This window comes from Chenopodium album, chromosome 13, assembly GCF_948465745.1.
Source record: "Chenopodium album chromosome 13, dcCheAlbu1.1, whole genome shotgun sequence".
Taxonomy (NCBI): domain Eukaryota; kingdom Viridiplantae; phylum Streptophyta; class Magnoliopsida; order Caryophyllales; family Amaranthaceae; genus Chenopodium; species Chenopodium album.
The window spans coordinates 54306463-54323276 of NC_137846.1; the positions used below are offsets into that span (position 1 = coordinate 54306463).

Genomic DNA, 16814 nt, shown 5'->3' on the forward strand with positions numbered 1-16814 from the left:
AGAAAATTTTAGAATATAGGTTAGCAAAGGATGGTAAAAAAGACAATCAATTATTAAATGGGCATTGACTCCTAAAGACTCCTAATAAGATGACTTGGTCAAGGCAATGCAAATGCCAAACATTAACTTAGATTTCACCAACCAAAAGATCCAACTTTTCAACAATGATGGTTGGCTCAAATTAAACTTCAAGCAATTAGAGAATCTAATTCGAGGGATGGAGAAAAAGTTATTCTTAAATTATTGAGATTTCTTTAATTCACAATCCAAGTTATTCCTTAGGTAGATTCTTAAATGTCACTTATAAAATGTTACAAAAAGAGAGAATTGAATCTCAAAACATACAAAAATTAAAACACTTTTTAAGTTTATTTTATTTTTATTTTATTTTTTTATTTTTTTTAACTTCATGCAAGAAAAAGCTATGACTTTTATGCAATTATGCTAACTAATGTAACTTTTGAGAGGAATTGGAACTAATATGTAACTTATACAAGTATATATTATCTAAACAATTATCTAAATTCTACTAAAGGGTAATAAAATAATTGATAATGCATGTTTTCCACAATAAAAATCATCTCCTTTATAAATGATGTCCTTGATAGGGGTATGGACATATAGTATGATTTCTTAATTAATTTTTGACCTGTGTGTTTTGACAAAATAAATTTAAATAATATAGAATTAAATAAAAAATATATTTTAATAATTAGATATATTAAAACTCACTAATTTAGACAAAAAATATTTAAATCAGATAAATAAATTAAAGAGAACACAATGAAAATATAATCAACAAGCTATTATATTTGCTTTTTTCTGATAATAATTCGTACTTCAAATATAAGAAGGTTATTTATTAACACCGACCTTGTGTTTTCTGGCCATGGTGGGGATCATTTGCAAAAGCTTTCGGTTGATAAACTGATTGATTTGATGCACATTACCAAAATAAGTACATCCAACATTATTGCTCATTTAATTAATTTGCTTGCCCATAAATTATAACAATAACATCTTTTTGCTCCACTAGCTATAATTTACATATATATGAATATAAATTTAAGTAGAAAAGCAAAGGGCCAATGAAAATTAGATTAAGTGGACCAACAACAATCTAATTATCTGGTTTGTTAAATGTTTTTCACTCTTGTAATAAGTCTTATATAAGATGGGCTAATATTAATTTAAGTCAATTAATTTAAGAATAACAACTTCAATAATTCTTATGTTACATTAATTCCTTTAAGGGTAACTTTATTTTAATTTGTAATGAGTTCGATTATATTTTAATGTGTAATTTTTAATAATTATATGTTGAAATATGATTAATCTTTTCCACCCACTTAGTCTTCCCCTCGGTTCTATACATTATAAGTGTTTTTTTATGGTAAAATTTATGTTAGACATGTTAGAGATATGACAATTTTTGTGATATACATTATACAGGGTAATTTTATATATTTTGAGCAACCTTAACTCATCTTATAATAACACTAGTTTTGTGTCCGTAAGATGCCCGGGTTGTTTATTAAATTTTAAGATAAATTTTTAATATATATGTCAAATTTTAAAATATATCATTGATATAAAATTAGTTAGCAATTGATGTGCTTTTGTGACAATTTGTTATCCAGTAGGCATGTAATGACTAATAATAATATTGGTGAAAAACTGAAAAATGTTCAATTAAATACATTTTTTTAAAAAAAAAATTAGCAAAAAATAAATTAAATAAAAAAAGTTCAAAGCCCGTTGGGTTGACCCGAACCCAAAACTCTAGGCAAGGGTTGAATATTTTTTGGCTTGTAACCTAAATCGACCCGATCCGAGAAAACTCATGACCCAACCCTGATTGATAGGTATACATAGTAATAAAATTATATTAGATTGTAAAGTATATTATTGTAAACTACTTCTTTTGCTCCAAAAGATATTATTATAAAATAAATTTGTATTTTTTTCTTAACAAAATTATAATTCAATATGTACATATGAATATTGGTATTTTATTAAAAATAAAACTATAAACTAACAATTTCATCCTAAAATTCTATCCAAATTTGATTGAAAATTGATTTCTAATTTTTTTTTTTTAATCCTATGAAGTCTATCTAATTATATCCAACGTGACGCGATACTTGGCGAAAAGTTGGAACACCAAGTGTCGTTGTTTCGTGACCTGACTAAAAGTTTAACTTTGTATATTAGTTATATGATAATAATGAAAGTCCGCCTTAGCTTAATCAAGAATTTGTGTTTCTATTTTCATCGTATTTAATAGTAACTTTTTTTTTTTGAAGCAGTGCTTAATAGTAACTTAAATGTGTGTCTTTATTTTGTATTGTACTTTTTAAGGGATGGAGGCAATAAAGCAAAGTCGTGATAATTGATAAATGCCACTATGGCAGTTTGTAAAGTATTGAATATTGATAATAATGAAGTGTACTTAGACAAAGATTTATGCTAATAATAATGCAAATCACTCTTTAATTGAGAATTTAGCTAGACATCAAGGTCAATTATCACGTCATAATAGATCCAATTTTCTCAAAAAGTAACAAAAACATTGGTAAAGTACTTGGAACAAACAACCGACACTGCAGTCCTGTAGACAAAATACATGTGTATGCAAAAGTTTCCTGCTTTTAATCTTGTTGAATTTACTTATCTACCACCAAATGGTAAAAGAAATGGGTATATTCTTCGTTGATTTAATCGTGTTTTTGATTGAATTTGGTTCATATTGTTGACTAGAGTCAGTAGATTGAAATGAAATCAATCATAGTACTTTTGACACTAAATCTAGGTGTACCTATCTATGATCCACTAGCTAAATAGGAAACTATGGTTAGCTTAGTTCCATTGATAGGTGGTACATTAAATCAAAGTAGGATTGGAAATTTGGAATAATCTAGTTTCTCTATTACGTGCAAAATGGGTCATTTTAACCCCTTTTTGAGTAGTGATAGATAAGATATATATCTATATGTATCGACCTGCGTCCTTGTTTAAACTAAAAAACATTGAAACAAAATTAGGGCTCACTAGTATAGTACGTGAGGTCGTGACTTATGCCGGCCTTTTGTGTCAGGTAGCGTTCTTGATTATGTTAGTTTGTCCGACACAAAATTATTGCAAATCATGGCTAATTTGCTATCTTGACTTAAACCTGTCATAGTTAAATTAATTGATCGATAAAGTATAAACTAATTAATTTAATCATGCTATCATACCCTTGTACCTTTTGTGGCGAAACAATACCTTTATATTACATGTATATATTTTTTGTAAACGTAAATCCAATTTAAATTTGAATTTGGAATTGGCTATGAAAGAATTGTTAGATAAATTTGGATTATTGATGAATGAATAAGATTGTCAATTTGGTATAGGTCATTTCCTATATATCAAAAAAGACTAACTCATCTGTATTTATTATTAAAATTTAAAGGGATAACATGATCAAATTGACAAACTAAACATTCAATATTAAATTTTAAAATAACTATAATTAAAATAAAAGTAATGACTAATGATTCATGCTATCGTCCGGGCTAAAAACTAGTTCAAAATCAATTACAAATTATCATATTCGGTTAACTTTCTATTAATTTATTGATCTGTTTTATTTTCCTATGTTATGGCACAAATAATTATTTAGATTGCTTTCTTTTTATTTTCCAATCAACTTTACTTTGTGTTTGAAATACATAATCCAAAACCAAACTATTAAAGCAACTTAACAAAAGTTAGACTAAAATCAAAATGGGCTCAACCGATAGGCTAATTTTCATTGATTTTTCATTATAATGAAACTATATATCAAAAACAAAATGATGAGTTACTCAATCATGACCTAAACCAAATGATTTCGAACCAAACATGATTCAAGCCACTCACTTACCAGTTACCATCTTATTGTAGATAAACTTAACTAACCCGACCCGAAACAAATTATCAGCCTAATTTACTAGGGACAGCTAAAAGGAGCAAAGGTGGAAAACAAACAAAGCATCAACACTATAGCACCATAAAAAGCCACTTGGAAAAAAACAGGATCAAATTACACAGAGCATAAGTCTAATCTCAAGAAACCCCAAATAAACAAAAACTAAAAAATTTACAGCCCCCAATATTTTTCTCAGAGAATCTCTGCATAGCTCAGTTCATCTCTTTCCTCTTTCTCTCTCCTCTTTTTCCTCTCATTCATTCATTCATATTCTCTCTCTAAATACCCAGAAAACCCTTCATCTGGGTTTTTTCTCTTTCATTCAAACCCCCCCCCCCCCCCCCAAAAAAAAAAAAAACCCAAATAAACTAGAAAAAATGGAGATCCCAGAACAGCTGATGAAGTTCAAATTCCATTTAATTGCTGGGATTTTATTATCTGGTTCAATTGTTACTATAATAAGTGTTGCTCCTAGATTTGTTGATCTTTTGGCTTATTTTTGGCCACTTTTAGCTTCAACGGCTCTATTTTTGGCGGTGGTTGTTGTGTTCAGCCGTGTATCGCCGCCGTCTGCCGACGCTCCCGGCGAGAAAGCCGCCGAGGGTCTCCTGGATTACGTCGCCGGACAACCGGAAGCATTTGTTGATACTTCAACCTTTAATGAGTGAGCAACAGTGACAAAATATAATGTAAAACTTTTTTATTTTTACTTCGTAATTTTTAATTTGTAGAGTAATAATTAATTCCTACTCCCCATATTTTCTCTCTTTTTTTTTTTTTTTTCCTTTTTAATTTCATTTCCTCTTATCTTTTAGTTTTCTTTGTGATTTGTTAGAGTTTTTTTATAAAGATGAAATGTAAATTTTTAGGGGAGAATAAAAAATTGAAATAAAATTATAATAATGTTAATGTTTCCCATTTTTTTTTTTTGGGATTTTAATGGGGGTATTGGAAATAACTCTAAAGAAAAATGGAGATCCCATCTCTTTGTTAGATTTTACATGTGTGAAATGTTTTGATTAGAAAATTGACAAGTAATACTCGCTTTGCCTCAGAATCAATAGTCAATTAAGTCGCGTTGATAGTGTAATTTGAAGTATTGAATGAGCTAGTAACGTGACAACTAAATCTCGAAAGAAATAAGATCTTAGTTTAATAATTTTATGCACATTGACATTTTATAATGTATGTACTTTAGCATTATAAAGTTGAAGATATTAATGGGAAATAAATGGTTAATCAGAGTAGTATGAATTTGTTGGTTTGTTTGGCAAGCTTTCATTTTCACTATCAATAAATCTATCATAACTTACAAGAACAGAGGCCTGGTTTCTTATCCTATGCCGCGGTGCTAAGTGCGCATTATAGTGAAGAGAAATAGAAGCAAAAATGGTAAAATTGGCATATAAATGGTCTTAATTTAGGTACCATGGTTACTTTGCTAGATTCATAAGCATTATATATTTGTATTTGCATGATAATACACAAATTCGACTTAATCCATGTTACAATTTGATTAGTGTATCTATTGTACCATTTGTAATTTTGGACAAGGTTAGTTAGCAGTAGGATTGAGATTAGTTGGCTAATATAATCCTCAGACATATTGTTGATCATATAACAAGCATTTATTTGATCTACCTCCATTAACCTATGCTCGATGAATCATGATGGGAATTCATAGTACAATGCTCGATAAGTAATGATGGGGTTAGTACGCGACATGGTTAGTTTGTTAGCTATGCAAGAATATGCCACCAAATATAGATTTATTTCATCGCACTATAAACCATCAGTTAAGAAAATTGTATATATGTACTCGATAGTCACCACTTTAAACCACCAAACTAAAGGTTTTTCAAATGCATGCAAACTTGCATAAATCATCAAGGTATATCCTTTCTCTTTGCATGATTGCAAACTTGCATAAATAGATGTCTCCGACAAAGATATCTAACTTGTATTTTCTCTTTTTAAAGTCACCCCTTGTTTAGTTGTGAATTAAAATATAAAATTGGAAAAAAAAAAATGTCTACCCTAACTTTAACGAGACTCTAATTGAGAAATATCCATTGTTTAATTGTGATTGTTTGAAGCCACCCCTAGTCATAATGATGTAACTAAGTATCTTTTGCCCCCGGCTAGAGGTGTCTTCTTCGGTCGGGTCGAGTCTATTTCGATAAAAGTTGATGAGTCATGTTAAATTAGTGTGTTCATATAAGTTGAGGTCTGAATTGAGTTTTTTCGAGTTTGTTGGAATCGGGTCGGTCGGATCAGTTTTTGACTCCCCAACTTACTCACATCGAGGTGACACGTAGTTTGAACATTGGTGTAGTTTTAACTCCTATAGGTAGTACTCTATTAATCGTGTATTGTGTACTTTGAAAAATATGGTTTAGTATAAGGTAGAGTGTAGTATAAAAAAAAATATTTAGTCAAGTCCAAAAAACAGAGCCTTATTTAATTTGCTGAATCAAACAATCGATAGCGATTATTTTCCTTCTAAAAATACAGAGTAAATTAAAGGTTGTGGTGGTATACCGTGAAGAGCTCCTCATTTAATGTGGTCTAACTCTAGTAACTCCGGTCCAAACACAGCCACTCCGTATACATGATAAGATTGATAACAACTTTCTGCTAATAAAAAGCCATGTATAACTCATTAGTAGTACGGAGTATATCATACATTCAACCTGAAAGTACAGCAATAAGCAATTGGATTGATGAGATATTTACCAGACAAAAGGAAACGCAAGCTAGCTATTACATATATTACACTCGAATTTTAGTTCCTTCTTGTTCGTGCTCTTCTTCCTCTTCTACGTACCATATTGCTCGTCCCGAAAAAGTCAAGCAAGGCCAACTCCATTCTGTCAGCCAATTTGATAAACCAAAGGGGTTTTCCCACAGAAAACATGTAATATCCCCAAGCCATCCCAACAACGATGCCACAGCAAAAGCCCATCACAACAGTTTCCCACTCTTTCAATATGCTCCCATGATCTTCAGAATCATCTTCGTTGTTGTTCACAAATGGCGTGCTATTTCCTCCACACTCGGGCAATGGCTCCCCACACAATGCAAGATTCCCCTTGTAGGAATCGGATGAGAATGTATCGAAGTTGTTCCCCTGAGGTATAGGCCCTTCCAACTGGTTTTCTGAAACATTGAAGACTTCAAGGAAGGTTAAGCTAACCAATTCATGAGGAATGCGCCCACTTAGCATGTTGGAGGAGAGGTCCAAACTGTCAAGCGAGGACAACAATCCAATGGATGGAGGAATGTGCCCTGTAAGGCGGTTGTGTGAAAGATTAAGGCCTTGAATTGCGATCAATTGTCCTACATACTCGGGGATTTCTCCTTCAAATGCATTGTTTGATAGATCAAAAAAAGAGAGCGTTTCAATGATCTTCTCATATGGTAATTGCACACCTTTGAATGTCAACATAATGGAGTAGTAAGGCCACAACATTGGTACATCTGATTCCATATATTGCGGAAAACCACGGTGATCGATAGTTCTGGCCATGGCTTGAAAATTATTTATGTAAGTTGTGGGTATCTTACCACTGAAGTTGTTACAAGAAAGGTCGAGAATTTGTAACGTAGGATATGGATCATGTTCACTTACATTATTGATGTGACCGTACAAGTTGTTAGAACTCAAGTCAAGTACTTTAATTCCTGGAAGAGTATGCAACCAATGAGGAAATTCATCCTTAAAGTTGTTTCCGCTAAGATTGATAGCATGTAAATTTGTGCATTGCACCAAAGATCGAGGTATTTGTCCTTGCATCCTATTACTACTTAAGTCTAGATATTGTAAACTATCACACTTGGAAAAGTTTGTAGGAAGAGTTCCATGAATGTTATTGAATCCCAAATTCAACAGATTAAGGTCAGTACTTAAGTTTCCTAGACAATGTGGGAAATCTCCACTCAAACTGTTGTTAGATAATTCAAGAGCTCGTAGAGATGTCAATTTGCAAATTGATGAATCTATTGGACCCGTAAAATTGTTATTTGCGGCTGAAAAAAATGCGGTATGAGGAGATGAAATGATTGGGAGATATCCTGTCAGATTATTGTTAGAGATGTCAACTACACCCAAATCACCCCAAGGGAGGTTTTCAAGAACTCCGGTTAAAGAGTTGTATGAAAGATCCAATATACCAATCGACGATTCCCTAACTAGCTGTTGTAACCACTTAGGGAATTCCCCATGAATACTAGTGTTGGATAACTCTAAAATAGACAGTGTATTAGATAAAAATGAGGTAATTGATGAGTCTTCAGTTAAGGTCACGGAAAGGCCGCTGTTGGACAAAAAAAGAGAATGAAGCTTTGGAAGGTTAGAAAAAACTTGATAAAGGCTTACACTACCATTGAAGTTATTGGAAAAGAGGGAAATAATTTCCAATGACTTCAAGCTAAACAACCAAGCAGCAGGAACTTCTCCAACAAGCATATTGCTAGCTAAATCAAGATGAGTTAATCTCGAGATCTCACTTGTGCTCATTGTAGATGGAAGACTGCCGTTTAGTTCATTACCACCAAGGAATATGGTTTCCAATGACTTCAAGCTAAACAACCAAGCCGGAACTTCTCCAACAAGCATATTGGCTTCTAAATAAAGAGAAGTTAAACTTGAGAGCTTACTTATGTTCATTGTAGGCGGAAGACTGCCAGTTAGTTCATTACCACTAAGGTCTAATACTTCATAAGTGGTATTCCACACCCAACTTGGAATAGTCCCACGTAGATTGGTATCCTGTAAATATAATGATTTCAAATGTTGTAATCGACTAAAAAAAGAGGGTATGTTAGATGAAAAATTGGTAGAGGTAAGATCCAAGTATTCCAAGGGGCTACTCCAATTGTACAATGACGGGAACTGAAAGTTTATAGCATCATTGAGTCCGAGGTTGAGTAACTTTAGGCGTGGTAGGTGAAGAACACTAGTAGGGAACTCCCCTCGTAAATTGCATCCTTCAAGATCAAGATATGAAAGTGAAGACAAGTTAGTGATGATTTGAAGAATTTGTGACTCTATTGTATTCCATGATAAATCAAGGGATGTCAATTTAGTGAGTTGAGATATTTCAAGAGGTACCCTACCAACAAAATTAGACCGAGAAAGATCTAGGTGTTTAAGAAAATGAAACTGACCAAATTTGTGCGAAATATTGGATGAAGAAAAATCATTCGAGGACAAATCAAGGCTCCGAAGCTGGCTTAGTTGGAAGAGACTGCTATTCGAATGGATTATTCCGACAATACGATTGTTGTGAAGGTCAAGTGCAATGACATGATGAGTAAGAGGATGACAAGTAATTCCACCCCATTCACAACAATCGGAACCTTGTTTCCATGTAGGAATGTCGGTAGAGGCTTGTGTAAAGCTGAAGGATTCTTTGAAGTGAAGCAGTGCATAGTACTCGTCTTCACGACAATAGTTCAAAGATGATGTATTATGGAGAGAAGATGATGAGCAAGTCACAAAAACAAGATTGAAAGCAAGGCATAGACATAGTAATGAAAAACATAGTACTATGGACGGGCTAAACATGGCTTTGTTGCTTAAATTACAAGACAACCAATTAAGTGTTTGAGAAACTAACGCTGTGTACTTGATTCTAAATTGGTTGTACTTGTACATGCCAAATTTATACAGAAATTGTAGAAATTGGAAATAATTAATGTGAAATGCTTCGTTCACTCACAATTAATGTTTTGTTCTAAAGTCTTTGGTGGTGGCTAAAGTGTCTCTTCAATCAACAATAATTAAACTCATTAAGTTAGGATCGAGCCACTTTTGTTGATAATGGATAAGTCATAAGTCTAGGAGAAATTCTACCCTTTTTATTAGATATATGAAAAATCTAGCTAGTACTTGTCAAATTCTCATATATATATTTTCTCAATATATATATATATATATATATATATATATATATATATATATATATATATATATATATATATATATATTGCGCTTGATATTGTAAAATTTTGATCGACTATTGGTTATTTTTTAAATTATAAAAAGTTCGTAAATTCTAGAAGAGTGGGATCATGGAGAGGTTAAACGAAATAAAGAGATACCGAAAATGATTTGGTTGAAAGGAGTTAGGAAGGATATGAAGCATATGAATTTGCATGAAAATGAGGTTTTTAATCGTAAGAGATGGAGGAGGAAGATTTTTATGGATGATTATACGGAATAATCACTTTTGGTTCATGTAGCCGACCCCACTTTGATTGATTGATAAAATTCGTTAATTCTAAAAATACATATTAAGAAAAATTCGTTGTATGTGTAATATTTTTTTCCTTAGTCATAAATCACAAATAATAGTTGAAATAAAATATTCCTAAGTGATTACTGTACTTATTGAATATCGACCATAAGCTTTATTATCAAGATTCCTACTCGTACTAATGTTGCTCAAACGTTAAAGGACTAAAAGGATAGTAAAATTTGTCGTCATTTAATGTTTCATACTTTCATCTACTATCAGCCACACAAATAGCTTTAACGATGACTTGAGAGTCTACAAAACAATGACGTGAATGACTTTAAGAGCACACCCAGTGGATAACCACATTTTTTTTTAGGTTAAAAGGTGGCTTAATTAACGTTTAAAAAGTTTACAAAAGGTTGCCCACCTCCCTGGGTAGGGCACAAAATTACATCCTGAGGGTTTTCCCCCCTTGAGCTATTAGGACTGTCTTTTTCTAGATAGTTAATACAAAAGTCTGGGGGTACATTTTTGATACATAATTGATTAGGTACAGTCAAAGATCCCCTCGCATCTTTTGCCAGGATGTCAGCCACCTTATTCTTCCCTCTTTCTCCATAGAAAAGCTCGACCTCAGTGAGTCCCTGCAGCTGCAGCCTGCATTCATTAGTTTTAGGAGTTAGAGTAGATGGTGAGTTGCTGGTAAGATCATGAACAAGTAACTTGCAATCAGTCTCTACGTAGCAAGGTTTCCATTCTCTGTCTGTAATCCAGTCAAGTGCAAGTTTAATGGCCATTAATTCTGCGAAAATAATAAAAAATTGAGGGGAGAGAAAATTTTGTGGAAAAATTGTAGTAATCACCTGGTTATCAACATTGGGTTATACATTAAATTAATCTACTTTTTGCTTTTACTATTTATCTTTGGTGGCTCGTCGGAAAAAAAAAATTATCTTTGGTGGAGTTGGGTTAAATTAGGAGAGAGAAAGATAGAGATTGTGTGGTAAGATTGGGTAAAAGTAGGAGAGAGAAAATGTATAACTAAAAAGTTATGGTCAACTATTGAAATATATTGGTTATTAAATAAATGGGTATAAAAGTGGTTATAGGTGAGGAGAAAGATAGAGAATTCAATAAAATATTTAATAATCAAAAAAATGTGGTTAACCATTGTGTTTGCACTGAAAGTTTGAATAATCAATTTATTTATGAGTGATGTCCATTATTATACAAAGTAGTAACATCATAATGATCGGATTGTCGGGTCACTTAATTATAGACATTCATCAAGTTATTGGCCCTTATAATCACATAATTAATAACAAAATTAAGCATAATGTAATCTAATAACAAAATTATAATTGCCTTACATATTCTTACAAGAAAATTCATTTGATGAAGATTATTAAATTTACGTATATCCATTGAAATCATAAAGAGAGGACATATAAGTGGTAAAAGGCTAGGGGTACACTAAGTGTACAAGATTCCTTTTGTACACCACCAATAAAAAAACGCCAACTCATCAATGTAATAATGGAAACTAAAAAAAGAAGAGGGAAAGGAAAATAAAGAAGAGGGAAAGATGAGAGCCAAAATTTTCAGCCTAGGCGCCATTGTGAGGAAGGTGAGCGGCAAAATTTTCAGTGGGCGGCAACAATTATGGATAATACACCATTAATTTCCCAATTAAGCATCAAAATTTCCCATCTTCTCCCCCAAAATTTCATCTTTTCCCCCAAAATTCCTTGGCGAAGAACACATCCAATTTGAATAAGGGAAGAATTGTGAAGAAATTATTCAAGTGTGGATATTAATTTCGTCAATCAGTTACAAATATTCGCAGGTAATCTTGTTAGTTGCTGAATTATTTCGTTTAAAATTCCTAGTTTGATGATTTTGATAATTTAGGGTTTTCATTGTTTGATTTTGAAGTAGATGATTTTTGGGTAAAAATTAGGTTTTTAAAAAGATTGAATTGAAAGGGTAAATCGTTTAGATTAATAGATTGATTTGTATGTTGTCTTTGGTTTTGTTTCTTGTGAGATGTTATTTAATAGAAGGAGTTTTCTGGGTTCCATTGTAATGGAAGCAATTGTTAAATGGAATCGAGGTTTATTTGCTGTCAATAATTTTATAGTATCTGTTTTTTATACGTAGGATCATTTTGTCAATATTAAATTAAAATATAATTTTATAGTATCTTTTTTTATTTTGTTGAATCTGAAATAAATAACAGTAGTGTGTTTGACATTGTGGCAGTGAAATGGAATGCAAAAACATGTCCCCTCGTTTGAACATTAATCTTAATGAAGTGATAAACGATGTGATTAGCTCAATCGAAGATGCAGATCGAATCAAACGATGTAACAGAAGAAGAAGCAACAGTGCATGCCATTCGATTATTAATGAAGAAGCTGAGGTTACTAACATTAGTAATGAAGAGATTAAGGTTGAGGTTAATAACAATATAAATGAACATGATTCTCATTATCGGTAAAACGGAAAAGAACAATTCAGTCGTACTCCGGCTGTGGGTATGTATTTTGCAAGCGGTGAAGAATTTACAAGGTTTTGCCATATGTATGTCTTTGAGAAAATGTTTGTATTTGTATGAATTAGATATGAATTAGTAAGCCAATATTTAAATTGATCCTGTTAATACCATTTTGATGATGTTTAAATTCGGAAAGATGTTGTTTTATGGAATTTGATGCTCAGAAATGCGGAAATGTTTTGGGTTTGTAGTAGGAGTTTTATAATTTCAGATTTAAAGAAACTAGACCTCGAACTGTTTTATTGACGATTCGTAACATTAGTATTTAAAAGTACTAATTTATATTAGGATGTTACTATTTATGGGTAATAGGTGAATGAAATATAAAATGCAAACAAAAATAATAATAATTGGTATATTGAATTTAAATTAATCATGATTCGAATTGTTTTATTGATAATTAGTATCATTGGTATTTAAAAGTCTAATTTAAAATGGGAAACATTAGTATTTATGGCTATTATGAAAATGAAAACTAAAAATAAAACCCAAAAAAAAATGGAGTAGTTTGGATTCGAACACGGATCACTTATACATAACAGGAAAGCATTCACCAACTACACCAAGGGGTATCAGCACATATATTATCGTATTATTTATTTATTTGTACTATTTAATTATATTTATGTCAAATATATTGGATGATTCTATTAAAGACAATATGATTCCTTAAATGGTAATAATACGCTTATTAATATATTATGATGATTATTGTATGTTGTTGTTTGGTTTAATAATGTGTTTCAACAAAAAAAAAAAAATAAATAAATATATTAATCAAAGTGAGATATTTTAATAGGCGGTCAAATTTAAAACTATTTCAATTGCACACCGTCATTCGCTAAGGGTTTGTTCTCTTCGCCTTATAAAAATAATTTTTAGGTCTAATAAGTTCAGATTAGTTCAGATAAGTTATAATAATGTCCAATAAGTTAAATAAGGTCTAATAAGTTACATTAGGTTAAATAAGGTCTAATAAATTTCAATAAGTTCTAATCAAGTCTAATAATAAGGTCTAATAATAAGTAGGAGTGTCCATTCGGTTTTTGGTTTGAATTTAGCCCAAATCCAATCCGATCCGAAATAATTTTAATTTTCAATTATAAAATCCAACCCAGTCTGAATTCCTCACCAAATCCACTCTAATTCAAACCGATTTAAAATTCGGTTATTTGGATTCGATATGAGAGTGCAAATTAAAATACGTTTCAAATATTTTGGGCCTAATGCGAAAATAAAAATTAAAATACAATAATAAAAAATTAATTCTTAAAAGTATAGTTGTACACGATTAATAAAAGTATTGAAAACGTAAGTAGGTTACATGATAAATAGTAATAATTATAATAATAGCTTAGCATGATTATATTAACAATACTTATTCATAAACTAACGATTTCATATTTAATTTATTTCGGTTTTTTTGGATTCAAACAAGGTCAATCCAATCCAATTCGAACGTCCGAATTTTCAAAAAAAATCAATCCAATCCAATTCGATTTAAAGTTCAAATCCGATCCGAATTAATAATTCAGTTTTGATTTGATTAAATTTCGAATTTTAATCCGAATGATGGATACTTGTACTTATAAGGTCCAATAAGGAACAATAAGTTCAAATAAGTTCAAATTAGTTTAGTAAGGTCTGATAAGTTCAATAAGGTATAATAAGTTTGATAAGGTATTACAAAGTTCCAATAAGTTTCATGACTTTGAAATACGGTGTAAGTTTTGATTTTACAAATACAAATATGATTCCTTTAAAATTAATATTAATTATTTTTGAGTTTTTAAATACAAAAATGATACTTAAAATGAAAATTTATAAAAAAAAAAATAAAAGATCAAAACGTGTTTCTTTATACCTCCATAAAAATTCGAACATAAGACAACTAGTTTTAGGTCATTCAAGGGGTTTGTTTATTGCTAGACTAAGGGGTATCAACACATACATTGGATGAAAACAAATTAATTTTTATAGTATATCTATTAGACTAAATTTCCTGGCTTATGCCCATAAATAATTGATTAGACACATTATACAAATAATTTACGTGCAAAACATTTAAATTAAAAAGAGTTTTTTGATTTTTTTTTTTCACTTTGAAATATGGTGTATGTTTTGACTTTATATATACAAATATGATTTCCTTAATATTATATTAATAACAATTAGTTATGATTTTTTAAATACAAAAATGATTCTTAAAATGAAAATTTATAAAAAATAAAAAGCAACATGTGTTTCTTTTGTACCTCCACAAGATTCGAACACAAGATGACTATCCATCATAACTCAAGGGGTTTGTTTATTAGACCATTGAAAAATATTTTTTTTAGAAAAAAAATAGTTATTAAAGATTAGTTATACATCTAAAAGTATATCTTTGTTCCCTTCAAAGAAATAAAAAAAATTATGTTTTGTTAACAACAAGGTGTTCTTCATCTTTGTACTTCAACTTAGGATAATATACAAGCCTCTCACCATGCCAGATTATACACCTTATGGAATTTGAACATGTCATTCTGATCTTTAAAATGCATGTACTAAAAATGGATCTAAGAAAGAGAAAAAAAAAATGTGTAAAAGGGAAAAATAGGGCAAAGTGGATTGGGAGGTGATGGCGGGTGGATGTCTGGTCCACATATTCCACAACACATGCCATTAGTTTTATTAATTCATTTCAAACTATAGTGTGTACTAGCATTTTAAACATGTTGTACGGAGATCTCATAGTGACACGTTTATCAATCAAGATTTTATTAAAAGAAGAATGATTCTTTAAAATAAAAAATGTTTTTAGGGGACATAAAATAATTAAAAATTAAATAAAAGATATACGTAAAACATTGTTTCATTCCCTAACTTTTATGTTATTCTGATATTTTAAAATTAGATATGATTCTGTAAAGTTAAAAATAATTAAAACCAGAAAAAAAAATACAATTTATGCCATCACAGTGTTCGAACAGTGGTTTGATGTATGCACAAGCAGCTTTCAAAGTTAACCATTGGACTAAGGGGTATCAGCACGTTCATTTTATTGGAAAAAAACTTATATTACATTGTTTGTAAAATCATCCCACCAAATCGTTCTCTTGGAGTCGAATCAAATTCCGAATAGTGCTGTTTTGGGTGAATTGTAAAACATAATCTTTAACCAATTTTGCACCTAATAATTCTAAATCTGATTTTGTTTTTCACACCTTCCCCAAACTTTCAATCAAATTAGTTTATTCTTCAAATATATAATCACTACAATTCATTTTAAAGATTGTAAGCCACATCGCAACGGGCCGGAATGTACATGAACATTAAAATGGAAGTCTACATGTACTACAGGCTGCTGTGTGCCTTGTGGATGTTCGCAAAAAGGCTCATGTACTAAAGGCTGTTGCTGTTTGTAATGTTCACAGCGTTCGCAATTTTACCGACTACATATCGCACCGCCAGTACATTTGTATACTGTTTCACGGTGAAATTTGTTTCACGGTGAAATTAGTTTCACGATGAAATTAGTTTCACGCCATTTGAAACAAATTAGTTTCAAGCTGAAATTCAGAAACTCATTTTTGTATATTGTTCTTCAAAAGTTATTTGTACCCAGATACATTAGAGGGGAAACTATAGGAGAGAGAAAAAAATTTAGGAGAGAGAAAAAAATTTAGGAGAGAAAAAAAAAATGGGAAAAAAAATCTGATTTTTTTTTTGGGACTATATACTACATTAATTTGGGTAGGTGAAATAATAGAAAAATTTGAAATTCAAAAGTTGAAAATTTAAATTACAAGTTTGAATTTCAAATGAAAATGAAGTTGGCCCACATAAAAGGAATATTCCAATGCAACCAATAGGAAAATTGTGTACAAGATTCCTTTTGTACACCATGTGTACCTTAAATTGCTCCCATATAAGTGAAAGGCACAACTTGAGAGTTGAGGCCAAAGCATGTCATTCCCAAAAAAATTTCTTTTTTTTTTTTTAATTGATAGCCACATAAGTAAAGTATGTAAATGGGATTTAATATCATGTTTTGAGTATCACCCTGACTTTAACCCAC

The 16814-nt window shown here is 31.0% G+C and overlaps 1 protein-coding gene across 1 annotated transcript; it reads right to left on the reverse strand.

Moving 5' to 3' along the window:
- Nucleotides 1-6740: 6740 nt before the first annotated feature.
- On the reverse strand, nt 6741-9524 carry LOC145575804 (receptor-like protein 7). Its single transcript, XM_081633603.1, has one exon. It carries the CDS (start codon nt 9522-9524, stop codon nt 6741-6743), a length of 2784 nt encoding a protein of 927 aa, XP_081489729.1.
- Nucleotides 9525-16814: the final 7290 nt, after the last annotated feature.

Excerpts from the sequence above, each read along its gene's own strand:
- LOC145575804 (XM_081633603.1), bottom strand. The coding sequence starts at position 9,524 with ATGTTTAGCCCGTCCATAGTACTATGTTTTTCATTACTATGTCTATGC.